The sequence below is a fragment of the Panthera leo genome, chromosome C1, assembly GCF_018350215.1.
Source record: "Panthera leo isolate Ple1 chromosome C1, P.leo_Ple1_pat1.1, whole genome shotgun sequence".
Lineage (NCBI taxonomy): Eukaryota > Metazoa > Chordata > Mammalia > Carnivora > Felidae > Panthera > Panthera leo.
Genome location: NC_056686.1, coordinates 154352357 through 154375297, shown reverse-complemented (window position 1 = coordinate 154375297; position 22941 = coordinate 154352357). Strand labels below are relative to the sequence as shown.

At 34.2% G+C, this 22941-nt stretch overlaps 1 protein-coding gene across 6 annotated transcripts in view; it reads left to right on the top strand.

Moving 5' to 3' along the window:
• Nucleotides 1–12985, top strand: part of SCN9A (sodium voltage-gated channel alpha subunit 9) — a 99718-nt gene extending 86733 nt beyond the window's left edge. For 5 of the 6 annotated variants that reach the window (XM_042949018.1, XM_042949016.1, XM_042949022.1 and 2 more), the window contains 4 exons: nucleotides 288–425; nucleotides 6531–6635; nucleotides 8368–8638; nucleotides 11495–12985. In XM_042949018.1, coding sequence (XP_042804952.1) covers nucleotides 288–425; nucleotides 6531–6635; nucleotides 8368–8638; nucleotides 11495–12687 — 1707 coding nt within the window. In that variant the 3' untranslated portion in view covers nucleotides 12688–12985. The remainder of the gene's footprint in view (nucleotides 1–287; nucleotides 426–6530; nucleotides 6636–8367; nucleotides 8639–11494) is intronic. The other variant, XM_042949017.1, reaches the window with a different exon arrangement.
• The last annotated feature ends 9956 nt before the right edge of the window (nucleotides 12986–22941 follow it).

The following is a 22941-nucleotide window of genomic DNA, read 5'->3' as shown; positions in this document are numbered from 1 at the left end:
CCTACCAATCTGAGAACAAGTACTACATATGGTTAAGTCCTTTGTAGTCATTTGAAGATTATATTCATGTACATAGTAAGCATGCAATAAATATTTATTGCTTAACGCTTAATGCTTAATGTTGAATAAATTTTAAGAAGGTTTAGGCTGATCCTCAAGATGCCATGGCTTCTGAAAAGCCAAGTTCACCAAGGATAGCACTGTCTGGATTAACTTGTCAGACCATGAAAAAAACAAAATCATTAATGTTATTGTCAATATGCTGCTAACTTTTGTTAATCTTATAGGTAGACAAGCAGCCCATCTATGAATACAGCCTCTACATGTATATTTATTTTGTCATCTTTATCATCTTTGGATCATTCTTCACTTTGAACTTATTCATTGGTGTCATCATAGATAATTTCAACCAACAGAAAAAAAAGATAAGTATTTTAAGGGTTTTTTTTTTTACTGTACTGAAAAATATGAACAATTATTTTCCTAAAAATATGATTTGAAATTTAATTTGATACCAATTAGTGATTAGCTTCATTATAACTTCATTTATTTTTTTAAATAATTGAATACAGATATGCTTAATCTCATTTATCTCTGCACAGAAAATAATTATCTCCTGTCATATTTTTAAGCAATATGACAAGTATTGAGTTTTTGTCAATGTTCGCTATAGAGGATTGACTAATTAAGAAAAATTAATGCACTAATTGTTTATTCAAAGCATATTTCATAAGGAGTTACATTCATTCTCTGAGCCACTGCTCTGTGTGGTATACATTGGGCTGGCCCTTGATGGACAACAGCACAGGATATGTTTCCTGACTTCAGGGGGTTTGTATCATAGCAGAAGCAATGATACATGTGGTGGAAATTAAGATTTGTTGAATGTTGCAAGTAAGATACTTTCCTGAGATTTGTGTTTCATTAACTTTCACATCAACTGTATTAGTTTTTTAAGGCTCCTATAACCAAGTACCACAAACTGGTGGCTTCAAACAACACAAATTTATTCTCTCACAGTTATGGAGGCTGCAAGTCCAAAATCAAGGTTTTGTCAGGGCCATGCTGTCTTTAGAGCCTTTAGGGAAGGCTTCTGGTAGCTTCTGGTAGCTCAAGTGTTACTTGCCTTATGGCAGCATATCTTTAGTCTCTGCCTCCATGGTCACATGGAGTGTTTTCCCTCTCTGTGTCTCTATCCTTTGCTTATGAGGATACTCGTCATAGTGGATTAAAGGCTCACTCTTCTCTAGTATGACCTCACCTTGATTTAATTACATCTACAATGACAACATTTCCACATAAGGTAATTCTGAAGTATTAGGGGCTAGGACTTTAAAATATTTTTTTGGGGGGACACAACTCAACCTAAAATATCTACCCTAAAATTTATTATTATTATTATTATTATTATTATTATTATTATTATTATTATTGACTTTGTCTGATAAATGTGGGCAGCCACAAAAAGGTTAAGTGATGTACCCAAGATCATGCATCTAGTAAGTGATAGTTCTGATAAGGTCAGTAGTTGATCCCATATACAGCATATATTTTTTAGCCCCTGCACTATTCCAGATCCCTAAATACTATAATATGAAATAATGATAAGTGTAATAAAAATTAACAAAAGCAACAATAATAACAACAACAAAATAAATGGACAGAGAAAAAATAGATGTAAATAGAAAAAAACACATTTATGTGACAATTGGTAGGCTTTGTAAGATTAATAAGAAGACATGTAGAAACTGAGAGGCAGAAAGATGGATAATCCACAGGGAGGGACAGAGAAATGTGTGAGCACGTGCATAGGGCTGACATAAGAGGAAATAATCCAGGAGGAATAGCCTTCCATCCAGTTTGAATGGAGTTTTGAGATGGAATTTTAAGAAGAGAAATAGTACAAAGATGAAGTCTTGCCTGAGAGCAGATCTGAAAAGCCATATTAGGTATTTTTCAGTAGGAGCTGATGTGTCATTGAGGTATTTTGAGCAAGGGAGCACATATAGGCAGGACAGTGGCATTTATTATGACTTGATGATGTGTCTGATTCTGTGTAAAGTACTCCACATGTGTAATCTTAGTCGCATTTTACAGCAAACGTAAAAGGCATTATATCACCACTTCCCCTGTCAGAGAGGATGTGTTACTTGCGTGTGATCCGACAGTTAGGAAGTAGTCTCATCACAGATCCAACTCTGGAGTCTCTTCTTCCAGGGACTATGAAAACTCAGTTCTAATTTAAAAACTGAATCCAGCAATGATGCGTAGAATGACTGAAGAGAGACCCAAGACTAGGTCAGATTCTGCATTACCTGCTACCTGGACCACATTTAAGTCTCCAAATTAGTCATTTGCAGCAATGGGGAATACGGGATATGTTCAATGAAGAGCCTGTAGTGGGTACAGTCTATAGTATTATCTGTGATTTGCAAGAGAATAAATCATCTAAGAAGTCTCAATTTTCCTGTCAAAGTTGGCTGAGTTACTGTAACTGTAGCACCACCCACAGGAAAAGAAATCTTTCCAAGATAAGGGGTAGGATTCCAAGAGGGAGTCATTTTAGATACTGGCTTAGCATTTAAGAAAAGATAGATGTACAAGAAATGAAATTTCATTATTGTACGTGACTGATATTCACGATTGGAAGGAAATTTAGTAAATGTTAAATGTTATTTATGCTTACATTTTCAAATATAGGTTTTTTTCAAAGATATTTTGAAAATTCCATCTTCCATTCTTACATTTAATATCTGAGAGCCACACTTAGCTAACATTATCATATATTCGTGGCTTTAGACACAGAATCTCTAAAAATTGATGATTAACCTTGAAAATAAGTTTACAAAGTATACTCTAATTTTCAATTTAATTATTTTTTTCAACTTTAGTCATTATATATGTGAATATATGGTATATAAGCATATACGCATGATTCCCCAATATTCCCTGCATAGGATCAATCAAACATATATCTAGATAAAGCCATGTGACCATGGGCAGGACAGCCACAACCCTAACTGCTTTAATCTTCTTGCTTTTAAATGTTACTCTTACAAGAATTGCCACTGGAGGAAGATAGGATGGGTTGACACCATTACCATTACTGTCAGGCAAAAGTTACTAATTTAGAAGCACTGCCAACTACCACTATCCCCTACATTTCTTCTAGTATTTAATTTGCAATTTAAGCATACCTTTTATATTCTGACCTTTTCTGAATGGCCTACGGTTTCTTTCCACCTTAGTAAGAAACAGGACCGACACTTCAATTAACCTACTACATAGGAGATCTTCTGCTAGATAACTTTGTGTATGTGAATTCATCTAATCCACAGACAAGCTAATGAAAGTGGCATCTTTATAGAAAAGTATATATGCTGGGGCCTGGTAAGGATAAGTAATTTGTTTCAAATCAATCAACAGGTCCATTGGCATTCAGGATCCAAAGGTCTGTTTGGCTTCAAAGCCCATATTCTTTTCCCAGCGTATTCTTGACTCTTAAGGCTTTTTAACTTAGTGCTTTGGTCTCAGCTCATAGCTCTTCTAATAACCAACCCCACTTTACTAGTTTTTCCAAATACCCATCACTTCTATAAGTAATGTTTTCATTTAATGAGTTCATGTGATAATAAGAGTTTAATAATTCATTAGAAAACATACTTTGGAAAATTAGAACACAAATTATTAATAGGTTCAAGTTACAAAAGGGAAAAATATGTAGTATATTTACACAAAGACCTAGTATAGCCCTGGTTACGTATGGGTAAATTCTGAGTAAAGCAACCCCTTTTAGTAACTATAACCTTATTAGGAAGGTTAGTAACAACAACAGTAATAGCAACCAACAATTATTGAGGGCTTGTGCATCTGGCATTATTCTGAGTGCTTTGAATACATGATCTCAGTTGATCCTCAGAACAAGACAACTGAGATATAGCTACTCTTTTAATGATGAGATGACTTATCCTTAAAGAGATTAAGAAACTTGCCTAAGGACAACAGAGATAGGATTTGAACAAAGATGATCTGATACTAGAACTACAGTCTTACGTACTAAGTAACACAGCCTTGACATAGTGTGTAACGTTGAAAAGGACCAGCCTGATTTACAAAGTGTCTTCCATCTAGCTTTTAAAGGGATACATTTTGCACAAGGTCTCTAAAGCTACAGTAAAACCAAACAACACCAGTTCCTCTATTAGAGCATTTTGTAATCTCCTAGTTTTATCCCCACCTTTTATTATTTTGGCAAACAAGGTATCATTAAGAAAAGTTAAAATTTGCCACTTTGATTTTTACCTCTAATTCAGAGTTCTCTTCCCAGTGTTTTCCTAGCTTCTTCTGGTAAGTTCTTGACATGGTATGGCATTCAGTTTCCGCTCATAAGTAGTTCTCTTAACACTGGCCTGAAGGCTCTCCTGGATACCTAGCATGAATATGTAAGATAAATACCAAAGACTGTATATCAACTAGAATAAAGGTGAGTTAAAACAGTTTAAGAAAGAAAGCAGAGTCTGGTTACCATTAGGTATTTGATACATTTTTTAAAATGCGGTATAATAGAAAGCTATTGCCCAATCCAAGAAAACTAAAGGGAAACAATAACCAGATGATCTTTAACTCCCCAACCCTACAAATTAAGTAAGGATTCGAGAACGAAAAATTATTCAAAATAAATTCCACATTACATAGATTATACTAATTTGTCCCATAACTAAAAAGTTGATGTTACACATCAATGTAGAAAATGTGTGAATCTGTAAAAATTACAGATAATTTTAAGAAAATTGGCATACCCTAAAAGAACAGATAAAGCTTCTAAGCCCCCTTTGTGAAATAAAGATCAAAAACCTTCATTTAAATTTTTTCAATGTTTCTTTCTTTTTTAAATTTTTTTTAATGTTTATTTATTTTTGAGAGAGACAGAGACAGAACATGAGCAGATGAGAGACAGAGAGAAAGGGAGACACAGAATCCAAAGTAGGCTCCAGGGTCTCAGCTGTCAGCACAGAGGCAAAATCATGACCTGAGCTGAAGTCAGACACTTAACCGACTGAGCCAACCAGGCACCCCAATGTTTGTTTGTTTGTTTGTTGGTTGGTTGGTTTGTTGGTTTGTTGGTTTGTTGGTTTGTTTTGAGAGACAGAGAGAGGGTGCAAACTGGGGATGAACAGGGAGAGAGAGACAGAGGATCCAAAGCAGGCTCTCCACTGTTAGTGCAGAGCCCAAAATGGGGCTCAAACTCACAAACCATGAGATCATGACATGAGCCAAACTCAGATGCTTAACGAACTGGGCCACCCAGGCGACCCCAAAAAACTTTAGAGTTAGTTATTTTTACTGTTGAATTTTAAAGGTTGTCTATTCAATTAGGAAGTCCTTCAGGTCAAGGATCCTGAATCATTGGTAATTTCCTCAATACCTCCAACACTATTATACATAATGTTGACACCCAATAACCTGCTTATATTGCAGTTTCTTTATTGGAATGAAAAAAGTATCTAACAAGTTTCTTCAAACACCCCCCCCACACACACACACACACAGATATTGTGTGTTACATGTTCACTGTGCAGTAGTCTCCCCCACTCATTATCTATAGGTCATATGTTTCAGTGGATGCCTGAAGCCATAGATAGTACCAAACCTTAAATGTACCATGTTTTTTCTTCTACATGCATACCTATGGTAAAGTCTAATTTATAAATAGGCATAGTAAGAGATTAACAACAATAATAATAAAATAGAACAATATGCCATAATACAAGTTACGTGAATATCATCTCTCTGTCTCAAAATATCTTATTGTACTATACTCCCCTTCTTGTGATGGTGTGAGATGATAAAATGTCTATGTAATGAGATGAAGTGAGGTGACTATCTGCAGACATTGTGATGTAGCCTTGGGTTACTATTCACCTTCTGACCTATGCCAGGAGGGTCACTTGCTTCTAGACCACAGTTGACCATGGGGAACAGAAACCACAGGAAGCAGAACCACAGATAAGAGGGCACTACTGTATATTCTTTTTCTTTGCTAAACAAATATGGCATTTATAAATGAATACAAATAACATAAAATTATTTTTACTATGGTTTTGGCCCCTACTTTTCATTAGAGTCCCAAATATTAGCCAAATCATCAAAAAAGATGTTCAGTATTATTTTGTATAACTCTTCCTAATATATTTGTAATCTAGCAATAAAATGCCTGAGATAGGTAGCAGATAAAATGAAATACCAGCACATAGTTTAAAATGACACGGGTTACTGCACCAAAAGAAAATTGAGCCAATAATTATTGTATGTAATACATATATTTTACGTATGCACATTACATTATTTATGGAGAGTAACATGCCTACATCTAAGTAATTCTTTAAGATGGGTTTTATTTATAGCTATGTGGCACATAATAAATGCATTTTATTTCTATATTAATACATTTTTAACCTGTCTTAATGATCTGAAGAAAGATCCAGACCATGATTCTGATTTTAACTAGATTTATTTTTTTATTTCTTTACCTTGGAGGTCAAGACATCTTTATGACAGAAGAACAGAAGAAATATTATAATGCGATGAAAAAGCTGGGATCTAAGAAACCACAAAAGCCAATACCTCGGCCAGGGGTAAAAAAAAAAAAAAAAAAAGAAAAGAAAAAAAAAAACAATTCATCTTAAAACAACACAGGGGTTAGGGGCACCAACCCTCCACACAGTCAAAATCTGCATATCAACTTCTGACTCCTCCAAATCTTAACTACTAATAGCCTACTGTTGACCAAAAATCTTACTGATAAACTAAATGGTTGATGAACACATATTTTACATGTTATATGTATTATATACTGTATTATATATGGTAAGCTAGAGAAAACAAAATGTTATTAAGAGAATAATAAAGAAGAGAAAATATATTTACAGTACTGCACTGTATTTATCTTTATAAAACCCATGATTAATGGACTTATGTAGTTCAAAACTGTTGTCCAAGGGGCAACTGTGTATTTTTACATATATATCTCTAGCATATAAATTTTCAAATTATTTTAAATTCATCTTTAACGTACAACTAGTTCTTAAACATGAATGCTAATATTTGAATAAAAGGCCTTATAAAACTGAATATATGTATTTTGAACGTTATCACTGTTCTTAATATTCCTATAATATTCCTATAAAAATTATAAATAATTATATATGGCCTGTGGAGAATACAAATAAAATGTAATTTTGATTGAAACTTATTTATCTAAGTAATGACTTTATGATGTAGTGATTGCTGTCTATCAGTAGGGTAAAACTAACATGAAGATTTTTAATATTGCAACAAATAGCAAAAGAAGCAGTTGGACTGGTTGTGAGTCTAAACTTTTTCCTACTGTGAAGTCAAAGACCAGAATGGGCTCAGATGGAAATAGTGAGTCTAAGCAGTCAAAGAATAGTTTGTATTCCTCTAACAACTTGGGGGAAAAAATTTAAATGCATATAATTTAAATGCATATAATGCATATAAGCATTATAATGCATATAATGCATTATATGCATTTAAATTTGTATTGAACATAACACACCTTGCCAAAGAGTCATGGCTGAAGACAAAGCCAGTTAGTACCCAGCTGGCAACATGAGGATCACCCAGCACTTTTTAAATGGACACATTGCCAGGTCTCAACCAGACCTGTTGAATCACAATCTATGGATTTGACACCCTGGTATTTAATTTTTTGCGTGCCCTACTTGATCTTGGTAAAATGCTTTAAGGCCTTTCCTAAAAGGATTTTGAAGAAGCTATGTTTCCTAGAAAGCATAATACTAACAGTGAGACTGAAAAGAAAGGTGATTTGTAAGTATGAATATGTATGGAAATACATATCCCATACATGAAAGAGATAGGAAAATATAAGTCTCTGATACTACAGCAGTCATATAAATATAAGACACTGCAACACATTAGTTAAAATAATATGTCAAAGTAGAAATATAGAGACATGATATTTTATTAACTTGAAATACTCTGGGTAGTAGAGCTGCGGTGTTTTAGTAAAAAATTACTGGTGACTGAAACAATTCATATATAACATAGTAGGGTTGGATGAGCTTAAAAGCAAATGTGAGTGTACATGACCAACTGAAGTCTGTTTGGTATATACTGAAAGTCAACAACAACAAAAACTTTTCATTCACTCTGACTTTGATTTAACTCATGAATAATATCTCTTGTAGAATCAAGAACTTATGACCAAAGATAATTTATGCAACTTTGAAGACACAACTTTAAAAAAATTTTTTAATAATATAATGATTAATGGATATTTGCAAAATTTGCTCTACATTCCATATTATTCTTGTTTCTTTACAGAACAAATTCCAAGGATGTATATTTGACCTAGTAACAAACCAAGTGTTTGATATCACCATCATGGTTCTTATCTGCCTCAACATGGTAACCATGATGGTAGAAAAAGAGGGACAAAGTGACTACATGACTGATGTTTTATATTGGATAAATGTGGTTTTTATTATCCTTTTCACTGGAGAATGTGTGCTGAAACTGATCTCCCTCAGACATTACTACTTCACTGTAGGATGGAACATTTTTGATTTTGTGGTTGTGATTCTCTCCATTGTAGGTAAGACCATTTTGAATCAAACTAAACTTCACACATGCTCAGAGAAGGTTCTGAATTCTTGAATGTAAATTTACTTTTGGATATGTTAGTAAAATGAAGAATGGAGGAACCTTAAAAACAAAACTAAATAAAACAAAGACTTCTGTGTCAGAATTCTTATGTTTATGCTATAGGCCTCAAAGCCACAAGCATGTAATACTTCTTGATACTTGATTTCCAAGATTACTTTTCACAGAAGTAGCAACTACGTCTATATGTAGGGTTGAAGGTAGAAAGACCTATATGTAGGTAGGAAGACCAATGCAGAATCTGAAATCACCTCCAATTTTAGCACATATGAGAACTGTCCCTTGATTAACGATTACTAACACCCAGAATATCCTTGACTCTGCGTGAAAATTCTTTCTAAATTCAAAGTGAAGGTAAGGTCTTAAGAAATGCCATGTTCATTTCTTATGGCTTCATACTTGGCAAAGACTTGTCAATACAATCATTTCTCAACCAACCTCAGTCATGTCTGTGAATCACAGCACATGGTTGTATACTTTCTCCCCTTTACCATAGCTGTTTTTCTGTCTTCTTGTTTTTTCATTATCTGTACAAGCTTTGCCCAGTATTTTAGGGTTTCATTTATTTTAAGAATTACAAATTTTAGACAGAACAAGATTGCAGAGATTATTTAATACAAATTCAACTTATAGATGATAAAACAGTCCCACAAGGGTTAAAGGTCATATGATCTAAAACTTCCTTATTGAGTACCATGTAACTTAGAAGAGGCATTCAAAACCAGTTTTGGAAAAAAAGAGAAGTAAGAAAGTATTAAGATATAAGAAAACGAGTTAAAATTTAGGTAGGAATCTCAGAGGAATAACAAGCAAAATAGTGGGAGCATTCCCATTAAATTAGGAAGAAGAAAAGAGTGTTCCTCTATCACTTCTATTTTTAACAGTATTGGCTGATGAAATTAGATAAGAAAACAGAGAGGTACATGGAGCCAGTTATCTTCATCTTCAGATCACATTATGGCATTCTTTAAAAATGAAAGAGAATCCACCAAAAACATGGATTCAGTTAGATTTCAGAAGATACAAATTTTAAGTCACATGTATCAATATTCATAAATGTTTTATATGTGGACAAAAAATTTGGAAAGTATACCTAAAGAAAAATATCATTTATATTGGCAATAAAAATAAAGTAAAATATCTAGTAACAACTTTAATAAGAAATGCATAAAACTTCTATGAGGAAGCTAACATACATAAAGGAAGTCTTAAATAATTGAAAGGCTTTTCTTTTACTTGGATAAGAAGGCTATCACTTTAATCATGACCCTTTTTAAAATAAATTAATTATAAATAAAGTGTCATCCCAGTGAGAATATCAGTAAGTCTTTTTGCATGATGGAGATAATGGCAATATAAGTCTAAATGATTATAAAATTCATCTGGAAGAAAAATTAAAGTATTACTAGATATTTATACTATTATAACATTGATGAAGTAAAACAGTGTTTTAAAAAGCTCAATGGATTCAAATAGATAATTCAAAATTTAACTTCAAATATATAGAAGATAAATAATTTGCTCAGTAGAAAAATCACATGAATCAAAAATTAAAGTGTAAAATAAAATAAATTCAAGAAGAAATAGATTTATAACAATGAACTTGAATCAAATCATCCTTCCTATGTCATCTCACAAATTTGAATCTATGAAGAAAAAAATAACAACTATGTCTGCATAAAAATCAAAATATTCTATGGACAAAAACTAACCACTACCTCTCCCCAAAACGAAAAGATTGAAAGACAAAATACAGGGGAAAAAATTATGTAACATTTAAGAACAATAAAGGATTAACACTTTCAATAGAAAAATGGTCTCCCTAAATCAATAATAGTAAATATCTCAATAGGGAAATGGGCAAAGGACTTAACATGGCCAAAAGAGAAAGTTGAAAACAGCCAACAAGCACACAAAATATCCAATAAATAAGAAAAAAATGTAAATTTTTTTCCAAGAAAAATGCAAATAAGTTATAATGAGATGTTTTGAAACATCATAAAGATTTTCTGGTAAAAATTATAAAGAATTACAATACTAATTGAGCATGCAGAGTATGAGCACTTTCATATATAACTGAGGAGTTGTACAAACTTTCTGGAGATAGATTTCGTGACAGATAAAAAATTTTAAATACACTGTTTGATATTTTATTAATGTATTACCAAATGATGCTCATGTAACTAGAAAAAATATACCTACTTAGATATTCATCTCAGCGAAAACAACATAAATTTCTTCAATATGTGTTCATTTGGAAAGAACATTGTAAAACTATAAGAAATTACTTTGTTGTCATTTGTATGGAAATATTTCCATGACATATGATGAAGTGACTATAATAAATTATGAAAGATGCTTATATAACATAATTATATTCCTGTGACAATGTGTGTGTGTGAGCTTGCATAGAAAAATGTCAAAAGTGATACTCAGCAAAACAGTAACAGTGATTATAATTGGTGATATTTCAGGTGATTTATATTTCCTTTTTAGCATTTTACTGTACTGCTTGAACTTTCTACATGAGTACGTATTACCCTTATAATTAAAATTATTTTGGAGGAAAAAAAATGTCCACAAACTTAGTAAAAGGAGAGAAAATGTCACAATGATAATTTCATTTTCCTTTGGGATTGCTCAATCTTTTGATTGTTATGAAATTGCTTTCAATATAAAAGGACAGTTCTGAAATCGTAAGAGATAAGATGGCAGATAAAAATACTTAAAGTCATGATTTTCTGTAGCATGGAAATTTAACTATTTCTATCCCCTCCCTCCTCACAAGGTATGTTTCTGGCTGAGCTGATAGAAAAATACTTCGTGTCCCCTACCCTGTTCCGAGTGATCCGTCTCGCCAGGATTGGTCGAATCTTGCGTCTGATCAAAGGGGCGAAGGGGATCCGCACGCTGCTCTTTGCTCTGATGATGTCCCTTCCCGCCTTGTTTAACATCGGCCTCCTGCTCTTCCTGGTCATGTTCATCTACGCCATCTTTGGAATGTCCAACTTTGCTTATGTTAAAAAGGAAGCTGGAATTAATGACATGTTCAACTTTGAGACCTTTGGCAACAGCATGATCTGCCTGTTCCAAATTACCACCTCTGCTGGCTGGGATGGATTGCTAGCACCTATTCTCAACAGTGCACCCCCTGATTGTGACCCCAAAAAAGTTCATCCTGGAAGTTCAGTTGAAGGAGACTGTGGTAGCCCATCTGTTGGGATATTCTATTTCGTCAGTTACATCATCATATCATTTCTAGTTGTGGTGAACATGTACATCGCTGTCATCCTGGAGAACTTCAGTGTCGCTACTGAGGAAAGTACTGAGCCCCTGAGTGAGGATGACTTTGAGATGTTCTATGAGGTTTGGGAGAAGTTTGATCCTGATGCCACCCAGTTTATAGAGTATAGCAAACTCTCTGATTTTGCAGCTGCCCTAGATCCTCCTCTCCTCATAGCAAAACCAAACAAAGTCCAGCTCATTGCCATGGACCTGCCCATGGTCAGTGGGGACCGGATCCATTGTCTTGACATCTTATTTGCTTTTACAAAGCGTGTTCTGGGTGAAAGCGGAGAGATGGACTCTCTACGTTCACAGATGGAAGAAAGGTTCATGTCAGCAAATCCTTCCAAAGTGTCCTATGAACCCATAACAACTACACTAAAACGAAAACAAGAGGATGTGTCTGCTACTGTCATTCAGCGTGCTTACAGACGTTACCGCTTACGGCAAAATGTCAAAAATATATCAAGTATATACATAAAAGATGGAAACCGAGATGATGATTTGCCCAATAAAGAAGATAAGGTTTTTGATAATGTTAATGAGAACTCAAGTCCAGAAAAAACAGATGCAACCCCATCCACTGTCTCTCCCCCTTCATATGATAGTGTAACAAAGCCAGACAAAGAGAAATATGAAAAAGACAAAACAGAAAAAGAAGACAAAGGGAAAGATGGCAAAGAAAGCAAAAAATAGAGCTTCGTTTTTGATATATTGTTTACAGCCTGTGAAGGTGATAAATTTGTGTTAATAAGACTCTTTTAAGGACGTCTATGCCAAAACTTTTCATCAAAATAGTCTCAAAGTCATTGCCGTGACTAGCTCAGATTCCCTAAAATAGGTGGGCAGCATTAGCAGATGGCTGTGTTTGCACTGGTAGATGATTCTGTAAGAATTGTAAGAATATTCTATAGGGGTTATTGACTACAGCAAACAAAGGTGATTTAATTTTATTTGCTTTTAATAAATCAGAAGACCATGTGGAAAATGTTCACATCTGCCTTGTCATCTTTTCACAGAATGGTAAATATTCGTGTTTCCCATGCAAATACAACCGCACACATGCATCTATCATTTGGATATCTATAAAAGTATTTTACCTTGGCTTTGCAATGAAATGCCCTGATACAAGGAATGGACATTAATAACAAATATTTAGTTAATATATCTTGTTATATTAGGGAGCAAGACTCTTCTTCATGTACAGAAGTCATTCTATATTTTGAGGTGCTTAAATTTATTCTATATCGCAACAGAACCAATTTTCATGTGCCTATACAATGCCATGAGATTATAAACATATGTAGGCTATTCATTTCAAGGAATACTTTTCATTCATCTTGACTCATAGACCAACCAGGATAAGACTTACCTGTAGAGTATTGTGCTTCATAGCCCATCTTTTAAAATATCCTTCTTGGTTCATACAATAACCATACAACACGAAAAATTATTTTAAGTACATATCGCATTCCTCAAAAGAAGAAAAAAGTGAAGATACTGAAGAAAAGGAGGAAGTGAAGAAAACGTTATTCACTATTATTTATACAAACTAACACCAGACTGTCCTGCCTAAAAACACCAGTGATGACCCAACTCTTCATCTGTTTGGTCACAATTTTCTGCTTTTTCTCATGCAGTATTGTCAAGTCATTCTTTCGCACAAAGCAACGTTGATACTTTCCTTCCGTGAAGTGATTCCTGATGTACAGAAACCTATTTGATACTGTGGTACATGTCTGAGAAGATAATGACTTGGGCAAAGTATTTACTGCATCACCTGTTTTCCATCCTAATGTGTGTATGGCAGACTTCCAAGTCATAATATATGGCAGGATTTCTTTTTTTTTTTTATGAAATTTATTGTCAAATTGGTTTCCATACTTTCAACACAGACTTGTGTTTAGTATGAGTGAAAGATCATTCAGTGGGGATTCTTGCCAACTTGCTTTCTTACCACTAACCTACTTTCCTAATTTGTGCTATTAATCCTTTTGGACCTTTTTCTTTCACCTATAAAATGAGGACAATGTCACCTTCACCTTAAAATTCTATGACTATGAGGTATATTTTACATCAATCAATAAAGTACCCTGAGCTTATAGTTTACCAAGCACATATTCATTTTGCTTTAGCTGTTGTCCTCCTACCAGGGATTTTAAGCCTAGCTTTAAAAAGTCCTTGTTGGTAGTGGCTTAAAAAGAAATGACCATGATGCATTTTTTCATGAGTTTATTTTAGGAATACGAAATATTTCTTCTATCAAGTTACTTATGCATAGGCAAAAATTGAGTTACATAAGTAGGAAGTAATTTTATTTAGAAGATTTTGTAGGAGTTTTCAAAGCAAATGTACATATCATTCATTTGCTTTTCTAAATTAAAAAGGGACATAAATTATATTTCTATAATAAATACAACATATTTTTTGTTGCTCTGGCTAATTAAAAATAAAGGAGATTTAAACATGCCTATAGAGATGAAGATATGGGTAGAGAATGATAGAAAGGAGGAGAGACTAAGAAAAACAGACAAAAACAGAGACATTTCCATAGAACTTTGTATCTTGAATCTTTTAAAATTGTGATGTATTTTACAACATCCATGAGGGAAATAATCACTTCTAGACATTTGTCCTAAGGTACATATGAAATTAAATCTAGGGCCAAAGATTCTACACCTACATTCAATCATTCATCTTAGGTTATTTGAGCCTCTTTTTTATTTAATGTGAAAGATACCATGCAGTGTTTTCCTGGACTATGTAGAGCATTGCATTGCATATCTGTTAAGCCTGTTGAAAATAGGTTTTGACAATTAGGGAACCATACAAAATCTATTACATTTGTAAGGTTTTTAATACATTAAATTAAGAAATTAATATCATCTTAGATTTAAATTCAGTCTACCTTCATTATTTTAAGCCCATATAAATATAACTGCATTTTGCATATTTATATATTATGAAAAGATATATGGTAGATAGGTTTTTGTGTGATTTACTATTAATGTTTTTACATTGCCTTATTTTTATGTAAAGTAAAAAATATTGGCAACTGGTTCCTCAACAGTTTCTTCTTAGCATTTCAAAAACAATTTACAAATTTCCTCTTTTCTCCTATTTCATGCTGAACCAATTTCATGCTGAACAATAATTTTTTTTAATATAACATAGTTAGGTTTTGTATATATACGTTTTCCCAGGAATGTCTAGTTGTGACTTTTTATCAATTAAAAACAATATTTGGGATTAAGAGCTTATTTAGTACTGTGTAAGCTTAAAGTAAAATTAGACTTTGCTTTTCATGTAAGGTACTGTTTGGTACTGATAATGAGATACCAACGTCCAGAAGGCACTGTCATACTAATATTTAAATCACATAATCACTAAATTCATTTTACCTAATGATATAGAATGGTAGTTACACCCTAAAATTTAAATTAGAACTAAATGAAAGCAAACACAAATGGAAATAAAGATTTGAACACAAATTCATACGTACAATTTGGAGAAATTACAATGGGAGAATCTCATTTTGCCTTTTTGACTGTCATATCTTTTGCAAAAGATACAAGTGACTTGTGGGCTGTTTCTAGATGCTGATTGTTGAAAACCTCAACCTAAAATGTTCAGCATGATTTTATAGATTTTTGATAGCTTTATTAAAAAGATTTAAGATAAAATGCACATGTAAATAAAGCAGTTTTAAATAGCAATTTTGGAGAAATGTCACTGTAAGTAATGAAAAGAGGGCCAGCTAAATTAGAAGGGGCCAAGGAAGTGGCCTGGGTTTAGGACCTATGTATAGAGACATTTTTTTAAAACATCTGTGGTTATGATGTAATATTCTTGAGGAAAATAATCAAGAATTGCTTCATAAAAATAAATGAATAGCCATGAGTATAATAATGCTGTTTACATAGAATTCTTTCACAATTTCGTACATCTGTGAATGCTCAAAATGTTTGATTTTGTCATACATTATATTGCAGTTATACCCAAGACTTACACATTGTAATAGAATGTAAAAATAAAAATCATTAACAAGACAGAGTCATGTGTGTATGTATTTTCTGTTTATGTGAGAATGACCTTTAGGAAAACAAGTTTAGTGCATCCCTAAATAAGTTGAAGCTGATAGCTTTTTTTTTTAATGGAAAGATGGACAGTTTCCAATGTCCTCCATACAAAGTCTTCCAGGATAAGAAATATGGGGATAAAGAATATAGAGTTCCAAAGAAATTCATTGAAATCCACAACAGAGTTTGTGCAGAAGAAAAAATTTTAGACAAGAAATGAAAATATGCCAACATTTAGTTACACAGTGACTGTATGCATCTTTTTCACGAAATAGAATAGTGTAATTGTGTAATTGAAAGATAGTATAATGTATGTAATGGCTAAGGGCTTGGGTTCCAGATCCAGAACTGTATTTGGATGCCAATTAAGCCATGACTCTCTGAATTTCCTAAATACATTATTTAATCTATATGTGCCTCAGCTTTCTCATCTATAAAATGAGGATAATTGTACTACTTCACTATACAGTCACAGGATAGAAGGAGGAAATCCACATGAAGCAATTAGAACAATGCCTGACAATACAGAATCAATAATTTACATTAGTAGTAGTAGTTAGTGTAGCAACCAGTTTGCCACTAAACATGAGAGAACCCAGGCAACCTATCATATAGGAACAGAATGCATTCTTCATGACAATATTTTCTCTATTTTATGACTTTGTACAAATAGAGTACCCAAAAGAGTCTCACATATCTTATTGATATGTAAAGAACATTTAGTGATGTGACATATACACAACAATATTTCAAAATGGAGACTTGTGAATTCAAGTAACATGCGAACATGAAGAAACGTGTATATTTACAAAGGTTTAGCTTATTCCAAGAAAAAATTTGGAGGAGGTAGTTCCCAGAGTTAACTACATAGTCAAGCCAAACCTGTATTTTGTTTTAGCTGTGAGCATCCAGTCCTGCTTTTGGTCTTTAAGTAAGACACAGTAATAATAATCGCTGCCATGCTAGACCATTATTTCAACCTTGTATGCTATTATAATGGCATATAAAAAGATATAAAACATTCCTAGGGACTTCTGTACTGGCAGTTGTGATAATCACTGCAAAATAAAATTATGATCCCTGAACAGCACCATGATGCATCTTATGAGTGGCAATCACATGAAGTTCCTACAACAAAAGACTGAACTTCTTCCTTACTATAGATAACACTATACCATAATCCAAGCAAAATTAGCTGCGGAGTACATGGTCATCTCAAGGGAGGGAAGAATTGCATGCTGGCTAGAGCAGAGACCTGTGCCGCAATACCATTTGATGCACACAGGAAGAGAAACATGAATAATTGATAGCTCTAAACAAGCAGTAGAGCAGACATACTTCACTTTACTCCCTGTTATTCTGAGTAGTGTAATAAGATATGCGCATTAACAACTGAGCTAAGAAAAAAGTCAATTGTAAGAGATTAGGAGGTATGTGTATTGTCCTTATCATGTATTTCAGCTTCTCGTTTAAAATATTTTTCAGAAACAATTGAAATGCAACAAAGGAATAGATAAAACAATGGACAAAAGTATTTGGAAAAGACTTAAGCCTTGTTAACAATTATAAAAACCTAATCGAACTGTTCCCGATGTAATATTTGTTTGGTATGTCCTATTTCTTTTTTTTTTTTTTTAATTTTTTAATGTTTATTTATTTTTGAGACAGAGAGAGACAGAGCATGAATGGGGGAGGGGCAGAGAGAGAGGGAGACACAGAATCGGAAGCAGGCTCCAGGCTCTGAGCCATCAGCCCAGAGCCTGACGCGGGGCTCGAACTCACGAACGGTGAGATCGCGACCTGAGCCGAAGTCGGACGCTCAACCGATTGGGCCACCCAGGCGCCCCTGTCCTATTTCTTGTTTTATTTCATAGGGGACAAACATCTTCTATTTACTTAATTTCCACTAGGAACAGCTTGGAATGTCTTTATGAGCCAATGAGAATAATGATACGCAAAGACAAACCATATTACTAAGTGAGAGAAGCCAATTTGAAAAGGCTACACATTGTACAAATATGCAGATGGTTCCAGTGGGAATATTTCAACGCAGTCAGAACACACTGAGGTTCCATAACCATTGGGAATTTTAATAAAATTGATTTTGACGACATTAGACCCCTAGCAAAGTTGAAATGAGCAGTACCAAAGAAAACTTTTTTTAATGTATTGAGGGCGGAAACAAGCAGTTCAAAGATGAGGTCTGAAAAAGACCCCTGTTAAAATTGAATACAGGTAAGCAGAGTTTTCCAGCCTTCCCAAAAGTTCTCACAAATCCTTTTTACTTTGAACCCTTCTGCAGAGTTTTAGAGCTGCAGACACCTTCACTTCCGTCTCAGCCTCAGGCAACAAATCCATGAATTCAAAACTTTTCTGATTCTTAATTTATCTCTAGAAAGTCAAACTAAACAAAATTTAGTTAATGGTCAAAAAGAACTAAACATCATATATGAGTTTGTTACTCATTATTCAATATCTACTGAGCACCTTCAATCCGTCATTCCCCTTCAATCTGCAGACATTAACAAAGCCCTTCCCTCTTAAGGGACAAAATGATGTCCTTCCCTCTTAAGGCAAAACTGATGACCCATGAATGATCATAAATATCAGAGTAATATTATATTGGTTTTACCATACATTATTAATCATGAATGTACATGTATTAGATTATGTTTTATTACATGTTCTATAGTCTATGTTATATACTATTTTATTTTATGATAGATAATATCAGGATGTTTCACTCTCAAACCTTCATGATTTTTGGTCACAACTTAAAAATAGTGAGTTGAGGGGCACCTGGGTGGCTCAGTTGGTTAAGCGACCGGCTCTTGGTTTCAGCTCAGGTCATGATTTCACAGTTGGTGAGTTCATGCCCTGCATTGGGCTCCAGGCTGAAAGTGCAGGGCCTGCTTGGAATTCTCTCTCTCTCTGCCCCTCCCCCTGCTCGATCTCTAAATAAATAAATTAATTTTAAAAAATTTAAATAGTGACTTGAAGTTGTGCCTTTTCTTTTCTGCATTTTCTGCAGATTTTTGTAACTCCAAAAATACTTTGCTCATTCATTCCAATGATTTATAAGCTGTTTTGCCAGAGAAAGTCACTCAGGAGCTAAATTTTGATTCCTAATAGGTATTTTACTTTTCACTCCTATAAAAGAATTTTTTTTAAAAAATATTCAAAGTAGTCACTTTGCTTTGGCATTTATGCCAAAGATTTAATGAGACAAAGACTCAAATTTATAGTTAAAATCAAAATGTACGCTTCTGTTTGAAGCTATGATATTATCCTTGATGTTCTTCTCAACATTGAAAATTAAGAACTACCTTTAAAATAATATGTTATGGATGAAAAATAGGTATCAAAACTCCACAGAAAATATTTTTTTCTTTAAAAACATCGGTGAGGCTCACAACTGTGAAACTTCTAAATATCAGACTCCCATTCCGCCTGCCTTTAAGAAAATAAGAAAGATAGAATTCTCTTGTAATCTCCTTGAACAACTCGGTGCATTTTGATATATTGGTTCTAGCTGATGCCCTCTATTGAATCAGTTCTAATAAGAGAGGATTGGGAAAAAAACAGAAGTGGGAAAAGATTTCACTCATGCTTTGTTTTCCTGTCTTAATTACTTCCTTTTATATACTCATCTTACCCTAACCATCTTATTTAGACCCTCAATTCAGAACAAAGATTGATAACTAGTTTAGAGTCACCTAATTTGGCCCTGGTACTTGCAAACAAACAAACAAAAAAAGTTCTGTTTATCTCCAAAGAGTCACATAGTGTCCATTTATTTTAGAGACAAATGGGTCTGCCTCCTACAAACCTCAGCCAGAATACCACTTAGAGCTGGGTTATGGACAGAAAGCGATCTGGGAGGGAGCCAGGGGGAACAAGAGATGAAATCTACTTTACTTTGTGACACAAGCCACAGAATATATCAGAAATCTGAAGAATGACTACAGTTGAGAAGTGTTTTCAGGTGAGCATATTTTAGGTTTTTTTCTTTGAAATAAAGATAAAACTTCACTTAAGTCTTATGCCTAGAGCTAGAAAGGGCTTGAATAGTTTGCTCTAAAGAAGCCGGTGTCGGTACAGAGAAATGCCCTTGACACTGCACAAACCTGAGGAATTACTCTGGCGGCTTAAAATGGCAGCCTTTGGCATTGTTTCTCTATTCTCATTTCTTCCTGTCCAGTTATTTCCTCCTAGAGTAAGGTAGCTCTTTTTTTTCTCCCCTGCTTCTGTCATCTCGAGAGCTAAAACCAACAAAACTAATCTCTTCCTCTTTATAAAATCAATAAAGCAAATTAGACATGACATTGAAAGCACTTTAAAGAAATCTCAGCTCTGTTTTTCAGAGTGAAATACCATCTTATACCTTTAAGAATCATCAAAAATGTAAATATACAAATATATACACAGCAGCAGCATATTATGTAATATCATGAGATTAAACCTGTCACTCACCAACAACGTGACTGAACTTGAACAATACTATATTTTCCAAGCCTCAAGTTCATCTACAAGAGACTTAGAGTCATCTTAAAGTACATAAATACATGGTAGAAACTTAACGGGCAGCAATGTATTCTGCATTGTCTGAAGTACCTCTCAATCTAGGATTCAGTCATAAATTCAATAAAATGATACTGAGCATCTATTGTGTCCTAGAAGAATCAATGATAATACCACTATGCTATTTTCCATATTGTAACATGTATAGATGATAGAGAGGAGCTTAATCTAGACAAGGCAGCCTAGAGCTGAATATTAAAAACTGAATAACAGGGGCACGTGGGTGGCTCAGTGGGTTAAGCGTCTGACTCTTGGTTTCAGCTAAAGTCATGATCTTATAGTTCATGAGGTTGAGCCCCACACTCTGTGTTGGGCTCTGTGTTGACAGTGCAGAACCTGCTTGGGATTCTCTCTCTCTCTCCCTCTCTATCTCTGCCCCTCCCCTACTCTGTCAAAATAAATAAATAAACAAATAAACAAACAAACAAACAAAAAAACTGAGTAACAGTTTTGAATGTGTTGGAATTTGAGGTACTATGAGTCAAAGTAAAAGTCCTGAAGGCAATTGAATACAAGACCTCAATAATAAAGAATAAAAAAACATGAAGTTAAATGAAGTTCAAACAGGGTTAGAGACAAATATCCAGGAGTCATTGCTTCCCAGGGGTGGATGAATCCAAAGGCATGCTAAGTCAACCAGGAAGAGTATACACAGGTAGAAGCTTGAAACAGTTTTAAGGGGAGTCAACAGAATATTAAGAAAGAGAATGTGATAATGTGATCAGCATTACAAACTGCTTCAGATTTGTCACACAACTCAACACTAAAAATGTCAATCTTTGAGTACAAGTGTTTTTGGTGGAATTATAGATGCAAAAGCCATAGGGTATGAGTCAATGAGAACTATGTTAAGCATTAATATGACTATTAGCCACTGCTCATGAAATTCACCTTGCCAGCACATAGCAGGGTAGGTATTAAAAAAATTAAAACTTAAGGATTCAAACTGAATATCCTCTTTTCTGAAGTGTATGTTTGCATTTTCTGCCCATTTTTAAATTGAGATTTCAGGACATCAGTGGCAATATCAAAGTAGGGACTTCTGAAAATCTACTTCTCCATAAAAGAAGAGGAACACTGGCAAAATTGTCAAAAATCAATTTTTTCAAAACTCTGGAAATTAACCACAGGAGGTTTAATTCAAGAAACATGACTGAATCTCAGTAAGTACAGCAAGCTTTATAGTTGCTTCAAAAACCAATAGTCTCATAATCTCAGTGAAAACCAGCAATCTAAAAGCCAGTGGAAGGAGCAGAACAAGTTTGGAGCTCTCCCAAAGCCCACTTTCAGAAAACTGACAATTCCCTGAAAAATGCACCTGCAAAGCTATCTTTATTTGGCCTAACTCAAAGTTCACCTAATGCACATAGCCTTTTCCTTGGAGTTGTTCACAATGATCTAACATTGCAGCTGCCTGGGGCAGTGATAATAGTTGGGGTAAACAAGATTACCAAAAAATTTAAAAGGAAAGGCTAGGGAATGACATGTCCATAAGGGACTTCCTAAAACTCCAACTTATTTCTGGAAATCTACAAGCCATCTGCCTATACAGGACTGCAAACATGCCAGGGCTATGCACATGTATGGAGTTCTCACCTCTGGCTGGCCTCGAGGCTCTGTATAAGCAGGAAATGACAGTTAAGGTAAAGTTGTAAACTGCCTGCCTGAGTCTTAAAGGCATGTCCCAACAAGCAAATAGAGGCTCTCAGCAAAGGCTGGGAGACGTAATCATGCATGACGTCTAAAGAAATTTCTGTCCAATCATTAGCTAACCACTAAGTTAATTGAGCAGACTTCAGTGTCCACACATGACAAAGAACACAGACTTTACTGATTTAGCCCAGGAAAACCACTAAACAAACAAGCAGCACCCCACCATCACAACAGAAAACAACAAGGACAAACAAAGGGGGAAGGAAATCTGGCCTTAAGATTAACAGGTGATTTCTTATTAGAAACCATGGAAGACAGGGGCAGTAGGATGACATATTCAAAGTACTTGAAGAAAAACTGAACTAGGAATTCTATATCCAGAATAACTAACCTTCAAAAATGGAGAGGTTAAGACATTCTCAAATAAACAAAAACTGAAAGACTATGTCGTGAGCACATCTGTCCTACAAGAAATACTAAAGACAGAGCTTAGGCTGAAATGAAAGGACATCAGACAGTAACTCAAATTTACAGGAAGAAAGAAAGAGCCCCAATAAAGGTAACCAAAGCAGTAAATATAAAAGATAGTATAAATGTATTTTTTAAATTACTTTTTAATGTTTATTTTTATTTTCAA